This window comes from Cheilinus undulatus, linkage group 2 (genome assembly GCF_018320785.1).
Source record: "Cheilinus undulatus linkage group 2, ASM1832078v1, whole genome shotgun sequence".
Classification (NCBI taxonomy): domain Eukaryota; kingdom Metazoa; phylum Chordata; class Actinopteri; order Labriformes; family Labridae; genus Cheilinus; species Cheilinus undulatus.
Genome location: NC_054866.1, coordinates 28109105 through 28132093, shown reverse-complemented (window position 1 = coordinate 28132093; position 22989 = coordinate 28109105). Strand labels below are relative to the sequence as shown.

General features: G+C 37.9%; 1 protein-coding gene across 1 annotated transcript in view; it reads right to left on the bottom strand.

Moving 5' to 3' along the window:
* Positions 1-3779: 3779 nt before the first annotated feature.
* Positions 3780-22989, bottom strand: part of unc119a (unc-119 homolog a (C. elegans)) — a 29601-nt gene continuing 10391 nt past the window's right edge. The window contains exons 2-5 of the mRNA XM_041810047.1: positions 9744-9857; positions 9494-9587; positions 6180-6352; positions 3780-6057 (exon numbers count right to left, since the gene is read on the bottom strand). Coding sequence (XP_041665981.1) covers positions 5945-6057; positions 6180-6352; positions 9494-9587; positions 9744-9857 — 494 coding nt within the window. The 3' untranslated portion in view covers positions 3780-5944. The remainder of the gene's footprint in view (positions 6058-6179; positions 6353-9493; positions 9588-9743; positions 9858-22989) is intronic.

Sequence of the window (22989 nt, the reverse complement as noted above, 5' to 3'; positions counted from 1 at the left end):
TAGAAAACTTCTACCTGTGAGGATTTGGGACTGTTTCAGTTTTGACAACCCTTTTAGACCAGTGATACCATGTCTCTCTTTGCTGATTTTGTTTAGTGTGTTTAGGTAAATTTCTCATTCTGCTTTCTTTAAACAATAAAACGTTCATTAGCTGTGAACCTTTGCCAAGAAAAGTTTAAAAAATAGGCTCTATTTACAGATTTATGTTCTTTGGTCAGTAAGTCAACAGCAGTGCTTTCAGATGATGAAATAAACTCAGTGAATCACCAAAGAAAGAAAGAATCTTTATACCGATGCTCTCAGTTGGTTTATAACTTATAAAAAATGAAGCATAGTTTTTAAAACTAAAAACTCATTAACTATAGCCCATGAATAATAGTTTGGTAGTTTCGAATAGTCACTGACACTGATGTGGGAAGCAAAGTAATCTGGATGGGTGATGACACGTGATGTCATGGCGTCACTGCAGTACGCAAGTTCTCACAGAAGATGGTAGCAGAGACACTTTGCTTTGTTAAGCTTAGGAGGAGTTGTATCATTATTGACTGTCTCATCTCTGAAGTTCTCTGTAAATTTGAGTACTTTTGTTTTCACCTTTAAATAACCAGAATAAAAGGAATGAGACCACATAGACCACCTGCCAGCTTTATGTAACAGTTGTTATTTTAGCACTTTGGGTTTCTACGTACAACCAGTCTCTAATTATGTAAAAGTATTATGTCATAAACTGAGTGAAAAGTGTTATTTGAAATAAATCTGAGAAATTTTCTCTGTGATTCATTAATGCCTTTTTTTTATTGCGCTTGCATTTTTGTGCCAGGTAATTTTTATTTTTATTCTTTTATTCGAAGGCTACACTGTTAACTAGTTTTAGTCACACTTGAGTCCACTTTTTAATTTTCAGGTTTAGCCAAGGGAATTAAAGTGATCACATTTACCTTTCATGGGGCAAGGAATCATATACTGGTCAATCTGGTTAACTTCATTTATGGCCTTCAACTCTCTGTGATACAGTAGAACCAGAATTATTTTTCTCAGATTATCAGAGATAGGTCATCGCTCAGAAAGTGATAACATGGCATCTGACCAGCAACTTCCTGTTTCCCCAAGAACTCTTGGGGAACTCTTTGCCCTAACATCATAACTTACCATGGTAAGGTAATTAAATTCACACATTATACAGGTGGTATTATCTAGACTAGTGCTGTTACTCCATTAAAAAATAATCAAGTTAATCACATCACTATGCTGTGATTAATCATGATTAATCACAGTATTTTTAAAAAATAGTTTAAGTATATTTTTATGTTTTTACATTTTTAAAGGTTGTTATTGTCAAGTGTTTTATTTTCATTTTTTGTAAGTCTATGTACAGCACATTGAAACTGCTGATCCAAGTCCTTATATATACACCATATATATACCATATAACTATCAACATTTTCTATAGTTTGGTGGAAAGACAAAATAAGGGCAAATATTTTAACTACAAGTGGTTTTAGCCGAGTAGTGCTTGAGTTAAAAAGCTATGATTCAGTCTGTCACATCTATGGTGTATCCCTCAATACAAACACATATTCACTACTGTATTTATTATTGAAGTTTCTCATGAAAAACTACATTTTCCCATTTTATGTGACATTTGAACATATCAGAACATACAGAATACAGCCGTCTAATTTACTGAAGTTACCTGAACGCATCATGTTTTCAGTCTTCAGCTTTTAAGGTTTGCTAATTAACTTCAGTTTTGCTAACTCCACTGTGGATTTGTACACTGGATTAATTTCTTTTAACAAACAGGACTTGCTCAACGTTTTGGAGCACTTTTCAGCATTTATCTGAGCAGCTGAAGAAAACTGTCCTGAAACAGCTGAGGAGAGTGGTGTGACCATGGCTTGATTCCAAGTTGTTGTTAGCGTCTTTGCTAATGTTAGCAAAGATGTGCATCGCATGAAGGTGGAACTTAAGTTGTGTTTCGCTGTAAAGACAGTTCATCACTGCAGGATATATGGGTGGATGTTGAGAGTAAGCAAGGATTAGGGTACCATCCGGATGAGTAGTAGGGTTTCCACAAGACTCTGGGCATACTGTGGATGTCCCAAGGGCCTGAAAACCACCAGCAGTCATGTAATATAGCACCAGAGGTGAAAAGGCCCAGACATCAGGGATGCTGTTGAGCTTGACCTTGGCTGCAGAGTGATGCACGTGTGTGGACGTGCTGATCTTGACTCCGGCTGCCCCTGCCTTCCCCATCTTCCCAGTCCTGGTTGTGGCATATCAGGCCCCATGATGGATCCTCAGTGCCCTACACACCTAAAACTTACGCACATGACTGTATATACAGTACACTAGATCAGCACACCAGAACCTATGACCAACTTCAATGCTTTTTGCCTGTATTTGATAGGACAGCCAAAGAGAGACAGGAAACATAAAGAGAGAGGAGGAAGACACGTACAGGATTAGAGCCTAGACCTGTACCTCTAGGACTGTAAGGCTGTAGCATATGAGTTTGCTTCAACTGAGCTTAAATGGTGCCTGAAAGTGTGAAAATCTTGAGTATATACTTTTAAAGTGATTGTTGTGTCAGCTGAAGCTACCGTATACATGAAACTGAATCATGAACCTGCAGGGAAACAAGGCTGATCAGATAAATTTAATCATACAGATAAACAAGGACACAGCACTAAAAGTATACTACCTCTATGGCATATGTCTACTTTGTTTTTATTTAACTGTACTGTAAATAGTTCTTATCCAGTCAGTGCAATGTGCCATAATCTGTGAAAATGACATTACATCAAAATTTCGAAAAAAATCCATATTTATTGCAGTGATGGAGTATCTGCCGTCCAAACTTTACATACTCTTCATTTTGTACTTAAAACATTTATGATCATTAAAGTATACACAGTGTTCAGTACTACAGAGAACATCCGGATATCAAAATTGGTATCTGACTTTTGGCTAAAGTAGGTGTCTGACACTTCAAAATGGCTATTTATTAAAAAAACACTCCTGAAGTATTATTAGTAGTACTATGAACATAAAAACAAACAACAAATGACACATTCACAGACAAGTACACATTTCTGGTTGTCATTCAAATGAGCGATGGCAGACCAAAGTCACTCAGATGTGTGCTACTTGAAATTAAAAAACTTTAGGGGTAAGATTTCTACACAAACTAGCTGAATGCTGATCTTTAAGGGATAATTCATAAAGCTTTATATTTACTTTAAAGGGATAGTTCAGATTTTTTGAAGTTGGGTATTATGAGGTACTCATCAATGGTAGGTACATTAGCCACAGGAGATGCTGCTCAGCCCAGCCCCTTTATTAAAATACTGACTGGGTATCCAGCTGCTGAGTCTTCATGGTCAGATGAACACAACATCAGAGTTTGAGACTGCACCTCCTCTATTTTCTACTGCTTTCACTTGAGGCAGTAAGCCAAAGAATAAAACTTGCGCATTTGGCCGTTAAGCTGTCTCTCAGTTAAAAGGCTGATACTTCTTAACTGGATGGAGTGGAAAGCCAGCATGCTTCGTAAAGGAGTCATGGATGCTGGAGTACCTTGACCTGCTTAACAGGGAGAAAGCAGCTAGTCTCTTAAAAGACTTTGACAAAGGTCTTAGTGGGCACTGGGACGTTGTCAGAAACCTGCCAACCTCTGCAATGATGTGATCAATTATGATTACATCGTCTTCAACCAGGACTCGTTCAGGACTTGAAACAGTGACCAGTGCATCAAGGATAGCAACCTCTCAGCACCCTTTATGACTTATTTTAACTCATTTTAAGAAAAAAAAAACAACCCAGCAATCAATGATGGAGGAGGGGTGTGTTATTTTGTGACATAATCAGTGCTTTGCCTTCAACAAGCCACTTTGTTAGAGCACTATACTTAATGACGCACCATGCATGTAGTTATATACTGTATGTTCTCCTACCTGCAGCACACTGGGTCCATGGTGTGTGACTCAATTTGAATTTTCCAGGGAAGACTGATAATTGTTTTGTGAAATTCTGAGATAATTTCAAGCCACAAATGTTAAAGATTATCCAGCAGAAACAGAGCAGTAACAGCATCAGAGTTTGTTATTCTTACTCTGTTTTTTAATTCACAGCAGACATATCACAACTGTGGGTTTTATCGTACAATACAAAAAGGCCATTAAATTATTTTGAAAACAAATTTCCATTAGCCTCATGAGTAGTCCTGTTTAATATTTGAAATTTTGACGAATGTCTTTTAAAGAGAGTTGTTCAGTATGAAAGCTTTGGTGCATAAAATATCCTATTGCATCATTCCATATATACTGTAAGGTAAAATTGTTATTTTTAATTTTTTTTTTTTAAATAACAATGTGTTTGCAACATATTTTTTGTGGCCTGCCCTTTGGCCTGGTGGTTATCCCCACCACACAGTGTTTCTCTGTGTGGAGTTTGCAAGTTCTTCCCATGCATGCAAGGGTTCTCTCTGTGTACCCTGGCTCACCCCAACAGACTAAAAACATGCTTGTTAGGTTTCCTGTTGAAGTGTGGGTACCTGGTCTTTATATTTCAGCCCTGAGATTGACTGATGACCAGTCCTGGGTGTCCCAGTGACAGCTGGGATCAGCTCCAGCCCTCTGCATCTCTGAATGGTCTAAGTGTTGTAGGTAATGGATGGATGTACAGTAATGTGCATACATTTTAGGCATGTAGGGTGTTAAAGATTTATGTGCCACAACCCAGGGCTGGAGAGTGGGGGGCTCAACACATGTTGACACACGTGTGTCACTTGGCAGCCAAGGTCAAGCTTGATAGCATTTCTTTTGTATAGGCCTTTTCACCCCTTATAATATGCCTGGAGACTGCCAGCGGTTTCCAGGCCCTTGGGGAATCCACAACATGGCCTGGGGCTTGTGGCAACCCTACGCACAATACCCTTGGCCACGCTTACTTACCACATCCACCCCTTACTGATTTATTGATCACTAAAGATGAGAACTTAGTTATTATTTCAACAGATTATTTCTTATGCCCTTGGTAATTTGCAAGGACATCCAGAGCACTACTGGGGTTGTGTCAATCCTCCTTCCTGCTCAGGTGGCTTACTTGCCACATCTACGCCTAACTTCATCCTAAACTTATAGTCCAAACATGCCTAAAAGTTATGTCCAGTACTGTATTTGTAAGAAGAACACCATGTGTGGAGGTTGTGGTACAGTGCCAAACAAATTGGCTTGCTGACAGCAAAATAAAGCACATGGTATTTCTATAATGTGTACACTTACATCATCAGTGATTCCTTTGGTGTGTTTTTCTTTAAAATAGACAAGTAAATGGGACAAACAGTCCCATCTGCAGCTATGTAAAGCCCAGCTCTGTGCCAGCACTCCAGCTGGTCTCTCAATAAAGAGGCTGATCTGACCAGCTTCTCCTGTGGCTAATACACTTACTATTGACAAAAAAACGCTATCCCTTGGTGTGCTTCCTGTCTGGTTTGGTAAGAACAAATAACACTCTGTCCTGTTTTCTCTTCGTACTTATCTCTATCAAAACCTACAAAATGTAAATTAAACTTTTTGTGATGATCAAGAGGAACCCACGTACACAGACTGAAATCAACAGCATGTACAGACACTGCATGTGTTTGCTGCCCACACACTCACTCACTCACCCCCTCACTCACACATACACACACACACACACACACACACACTGATGCTTAAACTGTTAGAATTCAATGTTCCTGCAAAGAGGCAAAAAGAGGAAATCTATTGGTCTGGCAGCTGAATACCTGAATGTAAAATCATTGAGTTAACAGTAGAGAGAAAAGAGTGGATCGTCCATCAGTTCATCTGTTTCTGTTCCTGCAGAGGTACATAGATAATGGAAAATGTCTAAAACAGGGAGAAGTGAAAGGTGGTGGTGGTGGTGGGGGGGTCTTCTTCTACGGCCCCCCACTGTAGGAATAGTCTGCCTTGTTGTGCATCACCAGCTTGTTGTCGACAAAGTAGAAGCTGTCGGACTGTGTCTCATAAGGGTTCAGGATCATCTCTCGCACTGGGAGTAAAGAAGAAACACAACACTCAGGATTTGCATCTTTAAATCCTGTTACATCATATAAAACATCTCAGTGTGGGTGTAATTGTCTAACACTGTTACATGTGAGTTGTGACACTCACTGATTTCCTCAGACAGCACAGGGAACTCGTAGATGTGCTCGCATGTGTTCTTGCTGCTGGGCATGCAGAAGCCGAACTCAAAATCGAAGCTCTTAAGCAGCTGATCGCGGAAGTAGTGTCTCTCAATCATGCGGAAGTTGTTGATGGGTGTATCTCCGACTGTGAACTCCACTCTGCAAAGACAGTGAGGGGAAACTGATTATCCAACCTAGGCAACTATTTCACACTAGAACTGCATAGGGTCTCTTTATACCTAAAACTGTTAGAAGGTAAAATGTACCCATTATTAGAGTGCATTATTTTCATAAGGAGCACTGATCAAGAACAATTATTTAACCACAGACAATGAACACCTGATCACTGTCAGATGATGATCTTTGCCTGTTGTATCCATGTAGGGTTAGATTATGACTTTTGGTTAGGCAGTATGGCAAGAGTGGGGGTTCCATAGCTATCTCAATTGTTTATCTAATGGCGTAAAACAAAACTGGAGCAAAAATATGAGATTTTTTTATGGGGTAAATTTGATCCATGTGGCAGTTCTAGGCTCAAAGGGCCATTTTTTGAATCTGAATCAATGCAAATAATTATGAAAAATGATAATCTGACATGTCAGATAGGCTGTTTCATATATCCATTGTATGCAAAGCCGGCCACAAGGGTGATAAAGGGGAGAGCTTTCTGCACACTGAGGTCAGCAAAATGGTTCCTTGTAAAGTTAAGCTGTGATAACAATATTTTATCTTTTTTACCTGAATAATAACAACCCTTATATAAGCAACAAATATATATTTTTAATTTATTCATGCAGAAGTAGATGGTCCTCTTCAAAATGTAAACACATTTTTGTAAAACAGAATTAAACGGGTTAAAATTGGCAAAAATGGGTTTACAAAGCCAAGCCAGGAAAAAATAGGTGGAAAATGGCAAAAAGGGTCAAGGAGGCAAACACGGGTTCAGAGAGGCAAAATATAGATGTAAAATGGCAAAAACAGGTTTAAACTGGCACAAATGGGCAGAATGAGAGGTGAAATAGGATTCAAAAGTGGCAAAAATTGGTCAAAAGAGGCAGAAAATGGACAATAGGTAGAAAGTTCAAAAAAATTGGCCAAAATGCCCAAATATGCAGAAAAGATGTGCCAAATTGATGAAAACACACATTGGTATTGATATTGGTTGCTATTGTTTACCAGCTGGCAGTACAACTAAACGCCCTTAGCCACCATCTCTGACACTGATTGGTCTGGTCATTATTGGACTGGGCACAATCATTGCAGATTGAACTGCCTGATAACAGACATGGAATCTGGCCAATCCATCAACTTTGCAAAGAGATTTAAAAGATTTAAAGATTTTAAATAGTAATATATAAAAAGTTAGAAATGATTGAAACAGCTAATTGTCCCAATCCTTAAATCAAAATCCAAGCATGAGTGGGTTTTAAAGGCTTTTTGCAGATTTTGTAAAGTGTAAGGCCAATCAGACAGGTTGAAAAATGCTACAGTTGATCCAGTTTATATATTTTTTCAGTTTTTTTATTTTTTACTAAATTTTTTTAGGTTACTTAATTATCAATAAAGGTTACAATAAAAGCTAAAATGGTAGAAAGAAAAACCATTTTGAAAGATGTGAACATTGCCCTTTAAAACCTCTCTTCAAGAACCACTAATACTTGTCTTTGACCAGGGTTGATGCTGAATAAAAAACATTACACCATTATCATTTTGTGGAGCACAATACACTTTTTAATTGGTATACATCGAGCTTTCCATTAGGACTAATTCATGCTGATGCATCAGTTGTTGTGTTGGATTGAACGCAGTCACAGAGTGGGAGTTTGATGATAAACACCACACATGAATGCTGACAGATATTCAGTTCCTGACTCAGCAGGGGAGCTGGACTGCTCATCCTCGTCAGCCTGTCAACCCACTCTGACGCCCACACACCTCCTACTTTTGGTGTGTGTCTTCTGTCAGTGCAGCAGGGTCCACTAAATATCAGTCAGCCCTTTATTTAAAAGAGTGCATATAAAAGTACCCTTTAGTTTGCTGTCTGAAGTGACTATAGAAGCTTGCACACTGAAGTGCCATGAAAGTGGCACTTCAAAATGCCCTTAAAGAGTGCACTTTAAAGAATGCAATTTGAACTCCTCCTATGTTCTGTCTTGGATATGTCCTAAGTGTCTAGTTCACAGTATCTAGAGTGTGTGCTATTTGAAGTGCCCTATGTAGAATGACTTTAAGAAATGCTTTAATGAGTGTGCAGTTTAAAGGGCCCTTAAATGGACTTCTACTCACCCTTAAGTTTCCTTAAAAGTGTGCATGTCTAGGAGCTCGAAAAGTATGCACTTTGTAGTGCCCTAAAAATGACAAATTCTAAATGAAACTTTGCCACTTTGATGTAGAATTTAAAGTGTGCATTTTAAGTGTCCTTCAATAATTGAGAAACGCTCCACACTTGTCATTAAAAACTTCAAAGTACTTCTAAGTGTGCAGTTAAAAGTGCCCTTTAAAGTATGCCCTTTGAATTCCTCCTTTGTTTGGCCTCTTGGATATGTCAAAGTAAATGTCTCCTTTAAAGTGCCCTTAAAGTGTACCCTACATAAAGTGACTATAGGAAAAGCTTTTATGGCAACTTTGAAGTGGAACTTTGCCACTTTGATGTGCAATGTATATGCCCTTTAATGTATAAGAGGCACTCCAAACTCATTGAGAATGTGCACTTTAAATACTGCCTAAATGTTTTCTTTTGCCCCAAAATTGTGTACTTCTAAGATACCCCCAAAATGTGCTTATTTTAAGTAAAATTTTCTTAATTGTTAAGACTAGGGTGCCCCAAACAGTTTTCACTTTTACATATCCTTTCAAGATTTCATTTCAAAGTGTGCACTTCTAGGTTCTTTAAAAAGAGTGCATTTGCCAGTACCCTTTAAAGTATCTACTTTAAGTGCCCATAAAAAATGTCAGCTTTGTAGCGCAATTACAGTTGTGTACTGCAAAGTGTTCTGAAAAGTGTATACAGATATCTGCCCTGAATAGTTTGGTGTTTGAAGCACCCTTAAAATTGTACAAATTGAAATGCTCTTAAACACGAGTTCTGTGCCCTTAAAATCAGTTATTTTGAAGTTTGATCCAAAGTGTTTACATACCCTTAACAGGTTTGACCCTTAAGTGCACTTTAAAATGCCCCTAAAAATTTACACTTTGAAATGCTCTTAATGGTGTGTCATTTAAAGTGCCCTTTAAAAAATGCACTTTGAACTGCTTTTATAAGTGTACACTTCCAACTGCCCTTACTAGAAGTTCACTTACGTTGCGCCAACCTGCCGCAACTGCAGGAAGGCTGGGGTGAACTGATATCTGACAAAACGGCCGGCGTTGGGGTCACACTGCTTTCTTCCTCCTGCTGAACAGCAGACAGTAGGACAATATCAGTTTATACATGGAATCGCTTTAAATCCACTATTGACTAAAAGATGGGTACAAATAAAAGTTTCACAATGAGCAACAAATAGAATTTCACCCAAAATGTGTCAGTCTTTTATTCAGTGTGTGTTCTGACCTGGTGCTGGAGGTTTAGTAATCTCAAAAAGGACTGTCCCTGTTTCCATGTCACGGATCTTAAACCTGGTGAAGTCGATCATGTGGACGTTTTCTTCTGGAGAACAAAGATAATCTAGAAAAGAGGGAAAAATAACCATTAGGATGTACTCTTACACGGACAGAAATACAGTCATACCTGTTGTTATGGGTTCATCTGTAGTTTTGCACCATGCTGAAATGATCCTCCTAGTTTTGTTGTAAAACACTTTCTACTGTAACTTCACATTAACATAACGTGTTATTCAGGATCTTCGAAGACAGTGAAACACTTGTATAACATCAGTAAGTGTGAGGTTTTATAAATGAAGTAACTTTCTCATTGATTTACCACAACAGCAGGCCTTTTACTTATTACTGTGATAAAACGCTTGAACTAGAATTTGCCTTATGTGTTCCCTTGAATTATTTTATTTTCACAAATAACAAATTAAGTTTTTAGATATATGCAACTATATTGTTAATTTATTGTGACATTTATTCAAAGAATAATGTGTGAATAATATGTGAATTATGATATTTTTCCTTTTTTATGCAGGTTTTCTAGTGGTTTATTGTGAGATTTTTGTTTTTGTTGTCTCTTGTGTAGTTGTGTGGTTAGATGAGATTTCTCTTTTGTTTAGTCCAAAAGTAAATTCCACTTGAATGGGCAGCAATCACAATACAAATAACAAAAACCTACACTCACATTCATTTGTATAATGCTGCAAACACACCCACTGCAAGACAGAAAGGCAAATATCCTGTGAGAATGACATATTTGACTGTGCGTATGTTTGTGTATGTGTGTGTAAAACAGAGAGAGAGAGTATGAGCATGTGTGAGACACCCCCTCCATTGGGACAGGATTAAAGCTAAGAGGCTTATTGTGTTTTACCATCACATGGACCGACTGGTTCAAAAACACATACGCACACTCTCACACACACTTATACACAAACCCACACTTACTATCTCATTAGGGTTATGGTTCGGGCAGTTATTATTGGCAGTATATGTTGCATAAGGGTCGAAGGGTCTTCACTGACTTCATGCAGCACATTTAAAAAGACAGTGAGGGGACAGTGAGGTCAAAATGAAAAAAACACGCACACTCAGGATCACTGAGAGCATATACATGACTCCACGCATTCACAAACTCAGGCTGTTTTCAGAGGTTTTAGAGAGCAGATGGGCCACGCAGGCTTTAGCCACCTGCTAGAAGGTATTTATAAATCTTTTCATACAGAACAGTATGCTATACCTGACACCTGGTCTAAAAGTGGCCCTGTTGTGGAACAGGTCTATAAAGAGCTCCCTGTTTCACAAACTGGGCCGGATATTTATAACAGCTCCATAAAGCTGAAGGGATATTTGGCACAATCTAACAATTTCTTAGAATCTCAGAATAAAAATATCTCTTTTTAGGTTGAAAAATGTCATGGTTAATTTTAAACCTATAAAGAATAAAATCACATTTTGCGGTAGTCTTTTTTTTTTTTTAGTATTTCATTCACTTCACCATATTAAAAATGTCTTGCAATATCAATAAAAACATACAGATTTCAAAATTAAAAAAGCAATCTCTTAGTCTCATTTATCTTATTCACCTGTATAGTAATCATACATTACATCATTCTCTAAGTTCTTAATGCTCATACAGGTGTAAAGCATGTTCAAATCAGTTTTGGCATGGTTGATATATATTCTACATTCTTGCATAGAGAAATGCTTTAAAGTAACAATAAATCTTAAATATCAGTCATGTTTGTATTTTCTAATTAATAAGTATTGTTAAGTTAGATAGACAGATATGATTATACTTAACTATGTGTATCTATGTGTGCATGAGATGATGGGCTGTCTAAATGTTTGCTGCAGCAACAAAGCAATTTACTGGTCACTGGTAACTGATACAAAATACTTCGTTAGCTTTAGCTAAAGCTAATATAGCTAAGTTAGCTACGTTATTACTACATTTGTCAAAATAGCTGAGTTAGCTTTAGCCATGGAGCTTTAGCAAATGTATATGAAAATAACGTAGCTACTTTAGCTTACATAGCTGCTTTGAGTGCTTAGCTTCGGCCACGTCAGCTACGTAACTTATGCAGCTAATGAAACTATATAAGCTATGCTTGCTGCGTTAGAATGTTTTCTTGGAGGACGAGCTTTTTTCTTGTAAGCAGACTGTTTACTATTACTATTTTAAAATGTTTTTGTAATCATCTTTTGTAGGTCAGGTTTTTTACTTTTGTCTTTTTGTATCCTAATCCTTACCTTATCCCTTACCCTAACCCTAAATGGCTATTTAATCTGATTTTATTTTGAAAGTTTTAGCATGCATTTCCATCCTGACACAGACGACGTATCAAATGAATGTTCTGTGGGAGTGGCTGTCAGAAATGTATGATCTGCAGCCAGACTTTTTCACAAACAGCAAACACATTTTTTGTTGTTTTTTATGTAGACCCCACCCATTTTACGTGCCACGATGTGTTTAGGAGCTGACCACCCCTAAAGCTCTGATTCTAAAACCAACCCTGTGCATGCATATATGCAGAAAATGCACCTTTACCTTTAATATTTGCAGAGATTATGGGTACATATTTTGCATACCCTTCACAGTTTGTATGTAAATATGTATTGCATAGTATTGCATCTTTCTGCACATGCACTGAGATATACAGTGCATCTGCTTATGTCTGACGATGCTGTCAACAAACTGTAGATCATGGGCACAGTGTTTCCATGGTAAACTACACCAAGAGGGCTAAACAGCTGCTGTATGAATCAGTACTCCATCATTCCCCCATACTGTTGAAAAATACTATGGAAACCTCTCACCACTGGATTAAATCATGATTTTTAGGGTAATCACTATCAACTCTTCTTTTCTATTCACTGTACATTTTAACATGACAGTGCATGAGCAAAATGTAATATGGACGTTTGGTCATGGGTTGAGGATATGGATGAGTGAAATGCAGACAACTAAATGCAGCCTCTTTATTGTTGTCAGCACAGATGATTTATGTAATGTGTTAAACTGTTTGTCAGTGTTAAACTCCTGACACTGTGAGACGAGCCTATTATCATGCAGCACTGAACACAAACAACACCCACTTTAACATGTTGTGTGGGCTTTAGGTGAAGGAAATATTAGAGCCTCAATATGTGTTATTTAACATAATAAATATTGAAATATTGGAGGTCTTTGATTTTATTCATGCCTGTTTTATTTTGTAAGTTCCTGCCCCATGTGTGTCTTGTCTTGTTTTACTTCCTTCCTTTGCAACTGTGAGCCCCACCGTGACTGTTTTCACCTGTGTCTGGTTAGTCTCACCTGTGTCTGATTACCTCATGCTTATTTAGTCTGCGTTTTCAGCTCTGTTACTGCTGTTCATGTGGCTGTCCTTATGGCTTCTATTTTGTTTTTGTGCTGTTTTTTTGCTGGAGTTTAAGTTGGACCTTTTGATAAGTGTTTGATTCCTGGACTTATCACAGTAGGCCTTTTGTTTTGCCTTTTGTCCTTGTCTTAAAGGTCTGCACTTCGGCCCCCTCTCTGCAAAACTTTGCCAAACCTAAGAGTAACTCTATATCAAATGACTGAAGAAAGCAATGAACTGTGCCAAGGATGACTCCAAGCCGGACCTGGAATACAGTGGGATATTGAAATTGTATTGTTAGGTTATGGTAAATTAAACTAGAAAATTCCTGAATAAATTTTTAAAGGCACCTTTGTCTTGACATATTGCTGAATATGAACGAGCACTGCAAGGAAGTAGAGCCTGTTTTAAAAGGGAAAGTCCTTCTAAAATTGTGTCTTACCTTAGGGTGAGTCTTTTAGAGAGGCTTTCATTTTGAAAGCCCAGCCTATGAAAGGGACCAAAGTGATTAAATTTGAAAGCTTAAGTTTTTAAATGAATCCTTTAAATTAACTGTACTTAAAAGGCATATAAAGAAATGAATTTCAAATGATGACTTTTATGTTGAAAATTCGGCATTAAGATGATTGTAAAGAATTGGGTTTGAAATAATTGAGGTTTTTAACTTGAAAACACTGTTTACTTAAAAGATTCCAAGGGACTTACTTTGAAATTATTTAGGACTTTATTTTGAAATTCTACTCTATTTTATGGCCTCAAAGTTACTAAAGATTCTGACCTCAATTCTAATATATTGATAATTACTTTGAAATGGTGGCTTTTATGTTGAAAATCCAGCCTTATGAGATTACAAGAGTTTGATTTGAAATATTGAGGCTTTTAATTTTGTATTTGAAAACAGTTTACTTGAGCGAATCTAATGGACTTTCTTTAACATGATTGCAGCTTTATCTTGAAAATCCAGTCCATTTCAGAGCTTCTAAGTTTTTATTGATTCTTATGATAACCTGACATGTCAGATGGATGTGTTACACACATATCCATCTGGAAAACCTTCAATACAAAGCGTTTGGGAAAGGGCAGAGCCTTTGAAAAATAAACTTGGAGGGTGATTGGGTGAACGTTCTGTCTGTCACATCTTTACGGGCCAATCAGAGCAACAAAACACATGAAATAACCACTAACAAGCTGCGCCTGTGCCTATACCGACTAGGGAGGGTTGGCAGGGCCGTGGTTTTCCCGCGGAATCGGGCTACTTCTAATGTACTGCCGCGGGTAGATTTTGTTGTCTGTGGGTTGAGCAGACCCATTTTTTATGTCTTGTCAGTGGCGCAAAAAGTGGGTATCCACCATATAGCCTATGCATAGGGGCGCCGCAATATGGGGGGCACCAAAGCAATGGGGTAAAATTATTTTGAGTCGGCCCTCCTTTTAACACATTTTTTTAGTCATTTCCTGCCGATGCTCTCCCATACTTGTATTTGATGATGACTTTAGTGATGCGCATCATCATCAATTAGTCAAACACACACGGATCACATCTTAAAATAATGTCAAATTGAGTAAAACTTGTCCAAACATGGGTGTTTTATTTGATCTTAAACGTACTAATGATGAAGCAACAAACTGGCAGGACAGAATGATTTGTGAGGGGGAGCTGCAGGTGTGAGGCAGGGCTGGTTTTAGCCATTTGGAGGCCCAGGGCAAAGACAAAACATGGGGACCCTCCCCCTTTCGCTAAAAGTATCAAAAATTAGAGGAAAAAAAATAGAAAGCATCCCTTTAAGTTAACAGAGTCACATAACTGCAGTAAATGTCCAAATATGAAATATAAATACCCAGACACCCATAATTCATCGTGGAACATGGCACACAGACATACACGCCACTCACAGAAAAGCAGAATGTCTGCGGGCACTCAAGCAATACATGGAGTATGGCAGAGGTTTTAACTATGTTATTTTGAATTTCAGCATTGGGTTTGGTTTTGGGCTAGATTTTATCGGCCATTGGGCTGGTTTTGTCACACAGACCTGGCAACCCTGCGACTAGGCTAAACTCCATAAAGAGCTACATAACGTGAACCATGGCAACTGTAGACATGTCAGTTCACGAATTTTGTCAGTTTTAAAGGAAACAACTCACTGCTGTTCTCAGTTCTTTTTTTAACAAAGAAATGTCGACAAGTTCTGATAAAACTTAGACTTTAGCAGCATCCACGCTAATATGTGCAATTCCGCCATAATTGCACCAGCCTCTTCTCGCTGCTTGCATACGTCACGGCTCTGCCGCGCCTGAAAGTATTGCCCCTCGTTGCTGATTGGTCCTGTCACTTTCTAACCTGGCCCAAACAGTTCAGATAGGAGCTTTGCAAGATTTATTGCCAATAAGAAACACGGAAATGGGCGAATCTATCTGCTATATGATATATTGGTTGTTAAATTTTAATTTAGAAATTTGACATCATTGAAAACTTAAAGCTGTATTAGACACAGATTATAAGGGTTAACAGAAATATAAAATACAAAAGAATAGTGTAAAAGTTTTTCTTCATTTTTGAAGCAAATACAGACATTTCTAGGAGATGGGTAGAGCTGGCTGTACACTTTCTTGGGTGCGCAGATGGCCTAGCGGTTGAATCTAGCCTGTGGCCCTTTGTTGCATGTCTCTCCCCACTCTCTCTCCTAATTCAGATTCTATCCACTGTCCCCTCCATTGATTAAAGGCATAAAAATAACCCCCCCCCAAAAAAAAAAAAAAAAAAAAAAAATGTAATCTCACTTTGCAAACTGTGTGTAACCATAGTTACACTTTTAACCAGCCACTTACTGGCACACAGTTGATAAAGAGGAATTCCTCACTAGTGTTGCTGGTTTTCTGCACACGGTGTAGTAATATATAGTACTGTGTGGGCACACATGTATTATGTGCAATGCACCATGTTTATTCTGCTGTCAGAAAAAAGAAAAAGTAGCAGTTTTAGGATATTATAAAAGGATAATGGTGTACTCTGTAACTTCTCAGTATTATGATACACTACATAAGACTAACAACTTAGTTGAAAGCTCCTGTAGGAAGGATTATTATTTCTTTATAGCTACTATTAATGCCTGAGACTGCTGATTTGGGATAGGTGTGAGAGGATTAACATTACGTAATGGCACATTTTTCTATATTTGATGATAAACAGTGCTAACAGATTTGTACAAAATCCACAAGGACATAAAAGGAATTACTTGACCCACAGGGAGCACCATAATTCACTAACTTAAAGTTCCTCACAGGAGCTTTAAATTGTTATGAGCTTTGACTTTTACAAACTGGTTTACTCTTAGCTTGCAACCACATATAAACATGAGTAATTATCAACCTACAATTTTTTGTTTCACATCCAAAAGACTGCAAAAAAATTCCTGTATGTGACTTGTATAGATATTGTTTATTACCAAAGCAATCTAGTAAATATTTAGAGAAAACTCGGTTCCTTTCCCATTTTTGAAAGTTTAGTTGCATAGCATTTCTAAAAGCCCCCAAAAATGTGTCGTCTACTGGATTCATCATGTCTTCCTAAAATGGCACTTAACAGAAAATCCTTTTTAAGAAGTGTGCATGTGCATTTTGTGCGACTGTCACTAAGCAGTTCTCTTTTTGGGCAGATGACTGATTGATGTATTTTCTGAGTCGTGGTGGAGACTTGCCAAACCTGCTGAACGAGACAGATGGAGCATTTCATCTGAAAGAACAGCTAGTGAAGTCACTTTTACTTTCAGCCGAGTTTGAGTCTTCACACAAAACCATGTACCACCTACAGACGCATGAAACACAGCGTGTTACTCACTCCCCACCAAATATACTTTGATTTTAGAGCTTTAATAATAGACTGAAGACGGATGACTGTGCTGTCTGCAAGATTTGTAAAAGCTAGAGGTCTGCCGAGACTTTTATCTCATGAGACGAGATGCGACGAGATGAGATCTGAGCCCACGAGACACGAAACAAGTTGAGATTTTACACTTTTTTTTAAATTTTGGAAAAAAAAAATACATGGGTGGATAATATGTTATACAGCTGAAAGTCATAATTTCAAAGCATTCAGGTATTTTCAGAAATGTAGCTCACAGCTATTTTTTTCACCATCATGTCTCGTCTCGGCTTTTTGTCATAAAAAGCTTATAAAACATCAACCCTGTGGTGCACAGTCAAGCTCTATACTTTTTTTTTTTCAGGACAACCTGGGCTTTAAGAATATATCTAATACAGTAATTTCACTTGAATTTTAAAAAGTTATAGGACTCTAAAGACAAAAGAAAAAAAAACAAATCGGAATTTGAAACTCACAGATTCTTATTAATAACACACAGTTAACAATAGTGACAAAGCCTTTTCTTTGCACAGACTTGTTCTCCCATCTCTTGGGGACAAAACGGTGTAAAAATAAACATTCTGTGACTAACGGTTTTCTAGATATCTACATATATACATAAAAAAAGTCCATGCACTTTTTTGCAGTTATATTCATTTGTGCCATTACTCCAAAGCAGTAGAGACGCAACTGGTTGACTGCCCCTCCCACAATGCATTGCATGTCAACAAACATGGTGCTGCCCACTGAAGAAAGCCAAAGTACATGATCAAAAATGGATAAAAAATGGATAAAAAGATGTTTATTATCAGATGTAACGCAGTGGATTTAATCTCCAAAGACCCCAAAAGGTCACCGAAGTTCCGGGCTCGCTACAATGGCGTTCTTTAAGGCTACAGAAGCATCGAGGGTAGCAAATGGACAGCAAAACGGCCAGCTTTCAGAGAAAAAAGAGTGTCTATGACTTATGGTTCAAAAGTTATCAACATTTTCATAAACTGTGTCACTTATTGTTATATACGACAACACTGTCCTCCTAAGACCCCGGATAGTCAGCCAAGTTCCAGGCTCACTTGAAAATGTTCTGTAAGAGCCATGAATGCATGATTAGAAAGGCACATCGGAAAGCTTTCATAGGAAAAAAACAAGCTAGTGCCTATGACTTAAGGTTCAAAAGTTACCAGGCAATTTATTAACGGGTGTGCCTGTGGCACAGATCCGTGCAGCGTGAGCTCTAACTCGTCTTGTACTGAATAAGCCATCAGTGCTTACAGTTTATTTTGTCTAACTCTGAGTCAAACTGTACATTTAATGCTCTTCATATCAAACCCTTCATTTTAATAGTCGACCACATCTTTAATTTACTACACTATGCACTCATTGCTACAATTACAATAATAATAGTAAAAGCATTTAGATAATTTTGAAAGTACTTTTAAAACAGTTTGTAACAGACCTAAATATAAAGAGCTGCATCAATAAAATCAAATAGTTTCTCATCCATATTTTAAAACTCAGAAGAAATCTTTCAGTCAATAACACGTTTGTTTTAATTAACAGAAATAGATTATTTCATCGTTTTGTGGTCTTTTTTCCATATGAGCTTTGACAGTGTTGGACATACGCACAGATGACCATGTGTTAATGTGTGTGCATTGGAGAGAGAGCGTGTGTCTCTGCTCTGCTGTCAGACAACAAACGGGGCGCATTTAACTGGAGCTAGAACTTTGCTTTTTTGGAGCTAACAGTAGACTCTGTGGAGCTCAAATAGAGTTTCTTTTTGCCAAGTTTACCGCTGCAGTATACAACGGCCTGTCTGTTACACATGTTAAGCTTCTGACTGATGATAGCACAGCCAACAGCGGATAGATGTGTGACTGACAGATGGTGAGACAAGAAGACGACATGACGAGGCAGCAACTGAATCAAAGTTACAAAGTCACAGATACCGGCACTATGAGAGAGTCTGTGTGCATATGTGAACTAAATAAACTATGTATTCTCCTCACAGAGACTGCACAGGTTTCCAGCAGCAGCATTTCATCATTTCACACCGTTATGATGAACTTGTTATGCATTGGCGGATCGCGTGCAGCCCCGAGTAGCGCACGCGGAGGAGGGGGTGGGGTTGGAGCGGTGATTTTGATGGGTTACAGATCAGCTCAATTTCTTCATTAGCTGTCAACCCAACAGTTTTAAAGTGACTATGGCATATTTAATGATCTTTTTAACTTCCAGTTTCGTATTGTTTAGTGTCAGGAGAGCTGCTGCTGATTTTTCCTCCACAAGAAATCTCATGGTGTTTTGATCTCTCATCACACCCCTAGTAAAAGTATCAATTAAAATATGCTCTCAACAAGATCAAGCATGTGCAGTGAAAGGAAAAGAGATGGAGGCAAATATTTCATATAAATATGACCTTGTTATTGATGAATGGTTTTAAAGCAGTTTTATGAGTGTTACTTCTTCATGGTGAACCACTGCTTTGTTTCAGTGATAACAGATGTTTGGTCTTGGATCAGGGACTATTAAGGACAATTACAAAATATATTTCATATTGTGGTAAAACCTTCATAAAGTGAAAGTGTAAACAAGGTTTTCACCGGTAGAATAAAGATTAAGAATTTTAAATGAAAAATTGTTAACACTGTAATGGACATTTTAGACACATGGACTTTATTCTTACAGTGCCTTAGAAAAGTATTAATCTCTTGGATATTTACACTTTCATTGAGTTTATGAATCAATCATGGTCAATGTACTTTGTATTTTTTGCCCCAAAAAATACAAGTAATGTCAATTGAATAAAAATATGTAATGTAAAACAAGTGACTGCATAAATATTCACCCCCTTCAAGTCAGCATTTAGTAGATGAACCTTTGGCTACAATTACAGCTCTGAGTGGGGATGGTGTGCTTTTGATTATGTGCAGTGTTTGGTGTCTGCCAGATATAGCACCTTGTCTGATGGCCAAAAAGCACCATTTGGACCAAAGAACTTTGTTCCACTTGACCATGTAGTCTCCCACATGCCTTTGGTGAACTGTAGTTAAGATTTAATGAGTTTTCTTCAACAGTGTCTTTCTCTTTGCCAATCTCCCATAAAGCTTTGACTGATGAAGAACCAGGGCAATGCAGAGTCTCTTCCATCTCAGCTGCTGAAACTTTTAACTCCTTCAGATTAGGCGTCTTGGTGGCCTCTCTCACTAGTCTCCTTCTTGTGTGGTCACTCAGTTTGTTGGATGGCCTGATTTAGACAGATTTACACATGTGCCATATTCCCTCCATTTCTTGAAGATGGATTTAACTGAATTCTGGGGGATGTTCAGTACCTTAGAAGTTTTTTCTCTATACATCCTGATTTGTACTTTTTAATAAATTTTCTCTCAGTTGCTTGATGTGTAATTTTGTCTTTATGGTGTAATGGTAGCCAGGAGTACTGATTAACCAGTGGTTGGACCTTTCAGAAGTAGGCGTCTTTATACTACAGTCACTTTAGACACATTTACTGCACTCAGGTGATCCCCATTTCACTAATAATGAGACTACTAGCACCAATTGGCCGAACCTCTGTTGAATTAGGTCAGTCACTTTAAAAGTGGTGAATATTTATGCAGTCACTTATTTTACCTTGCATATTTTTATTTAATTGACGTTACTTTGTAGAAATCTGTTTCACTTTGATATTAAAGATTTCTTTTTTTGTTTATTTTCTTGCCAATAAGGTGAATTATATTGACCATGACTGATTAATAAAATCAGTAAAAGGGTAAAACATCCAAGAAGGTGAATACTTTTTCTAGGCACTGTGTGCCAAGTTACTACTTATATTGATTTCCTTTACAAGACTACAGCTATCAGCATGTTGCTTTAGCTTGGCATGTTAATATAATTTGGAAATTAGACTGCTTTTTAAAGGATACTTTTGAAACATCAATACAATAAATAAATAACATATTAGAACTCAGACTTTTAATGTTGCTGGTTAGACAGTGAAGCTAATATTAACTGTTTACAGTTTTGAACTAAGTGAACTGACAAACTCCAGGAACATTTACCTTACATTTGAAAGAGTTAGCCATCTTAATAGCTTATTTTACTCGATACAAGAAGAAGAGTAAATATACTTCTCACTTTGTCAACTTAAGCATTTAGACAATAATTTAACATTAATGATAGAATAGTTTTACAATAATTTATTGTTGCTTACTTATTTTTTTTCCTCTTATTGGGTATGGAGGGAAATCTACATTCTAAATTAAACGGTACATCTATGCAGACAAATGAAGGACCAAACTACTGCTAAAGGACTTACTGACAAAGTTGGTCACTATTTCCTACTTTCTGACTCACCTTGTGTTAAAACAATGAAGGTTAAATGCTCCAGTCAAAGCAGCTTAAACGTGATTTTCATAGACGTATCTCATTTCTGTCTTACTGTTATCCCTCATTCTTTCAAGTACGCGCACACACACACACACTCACGCACACACTCAGAGTGCTCCACTTCACTTCCTTCAACACTGTCTCCTAGCAACGCTGCTTCTGATAGTGTGCCAGCTCGATTAGCCCATCTTTTTCCTTCCCCTCATCCACCTGACTGCTCCACAACAACAAGCTGAGCAAGAGCAAATCAAAGAGGAGTATCTCAGGTTAGGCACCAGTGGTATGCAAATGAAATGATCCATGTCAGAGAGAGCTATACCTAAGGCCTCCACCTATAGACTGAGACTGTTTTATAATATTCAGAGCCATAAAGAAGTGAAGGGATCAGTCTGATTTAGATTAGATGCAGAATATTAAGAGGGTGTGTATCAGCTGTGGATTTAATTTGGAGATGTGTCATTTACCCTATTCATAGGTGATCTGACTGCCATGATTACACAAGTCTATGCTTGCATGCAGCAGAATATACACTTCCTTCTTTACTCCAAAACTGATTTTTATTTCCATATCAATCTTTTATTTGCTAATGATTTTTTAAATTTCGTCCATGCAAACATACATTAGTCACACACCAAAACCAAAAGCCTTCCAGTGGAGTAGATTCAGTCTTGAAAAGACCAGCTGACAGAAAGTAAAATTAGCACGAAGTCTTAAGTAATGTCGTGCTCTTGTATTCAGATACGCACAGCTTGTCTGACTCCAAAGTGGCATTCATAAAGAGCAAGCGAGCTGCCACTTATAGCTCCCTAATCCGGCAGATTAGCCTGGAGTTACCGACTTTCAACCCCAGGGATTGACTCGCATGCTTTTTTCTTTCCGTTTGACTCCTCGGTTGCCAATCAACACCAAGAAAGTGTATTGAATTAATCCCAGAACATGAGGGGGAACAATGTGAACATGTTTACTTGTCTTCACACTGAAATAATCCATAGCTGGAGGCAGCTAGTGACATTAGCATAACGCCTTGATGTGCATACCATGATACAGAGCACACCTGTGTATGAATGATTGCTTCATGTCTCTTAGTTTACAGCACCTGTAGGCAATCTGGCAGATGTTCAAGTTCATATAGAGGTTGTATTCAGAGCAGCTGAATGCAGATGAGATTCAGTCCTCTGATCTTTCTTTGGCACGCGTCAGTCAGTGGAAAAATGACATTTTTCATTAGAGTTTTATCAAGGAGAATATTGTATTTGCAGTGTCTTCATTGAGAGTGCCGGCGAACCAGAAAACAACAACAAAAAATTAGCTCAGCACAGTATTAAGAGTTGAAACAAGGGGAATCAGCTAGCTTGGCTCTGTGTGAAGGTAACCTTATTGCTGTGTACTAGTAGCCTAGCTCTAATGCTCACTAATTATTAAACAAGACATGATGAGTGACAGAGAGGTCACTTAAGCCATTTTACCTAGTTGTTTCCCCCGCTTCTAGTCTTTTAACAAGCCAAGCGAACTTCCTGTAGCTGTAGCTTTACATAAAGCATACAAATAGCTGATCCCAGCTCTCACTGAGCAAGAGGTGTGGCACACCCTTGACT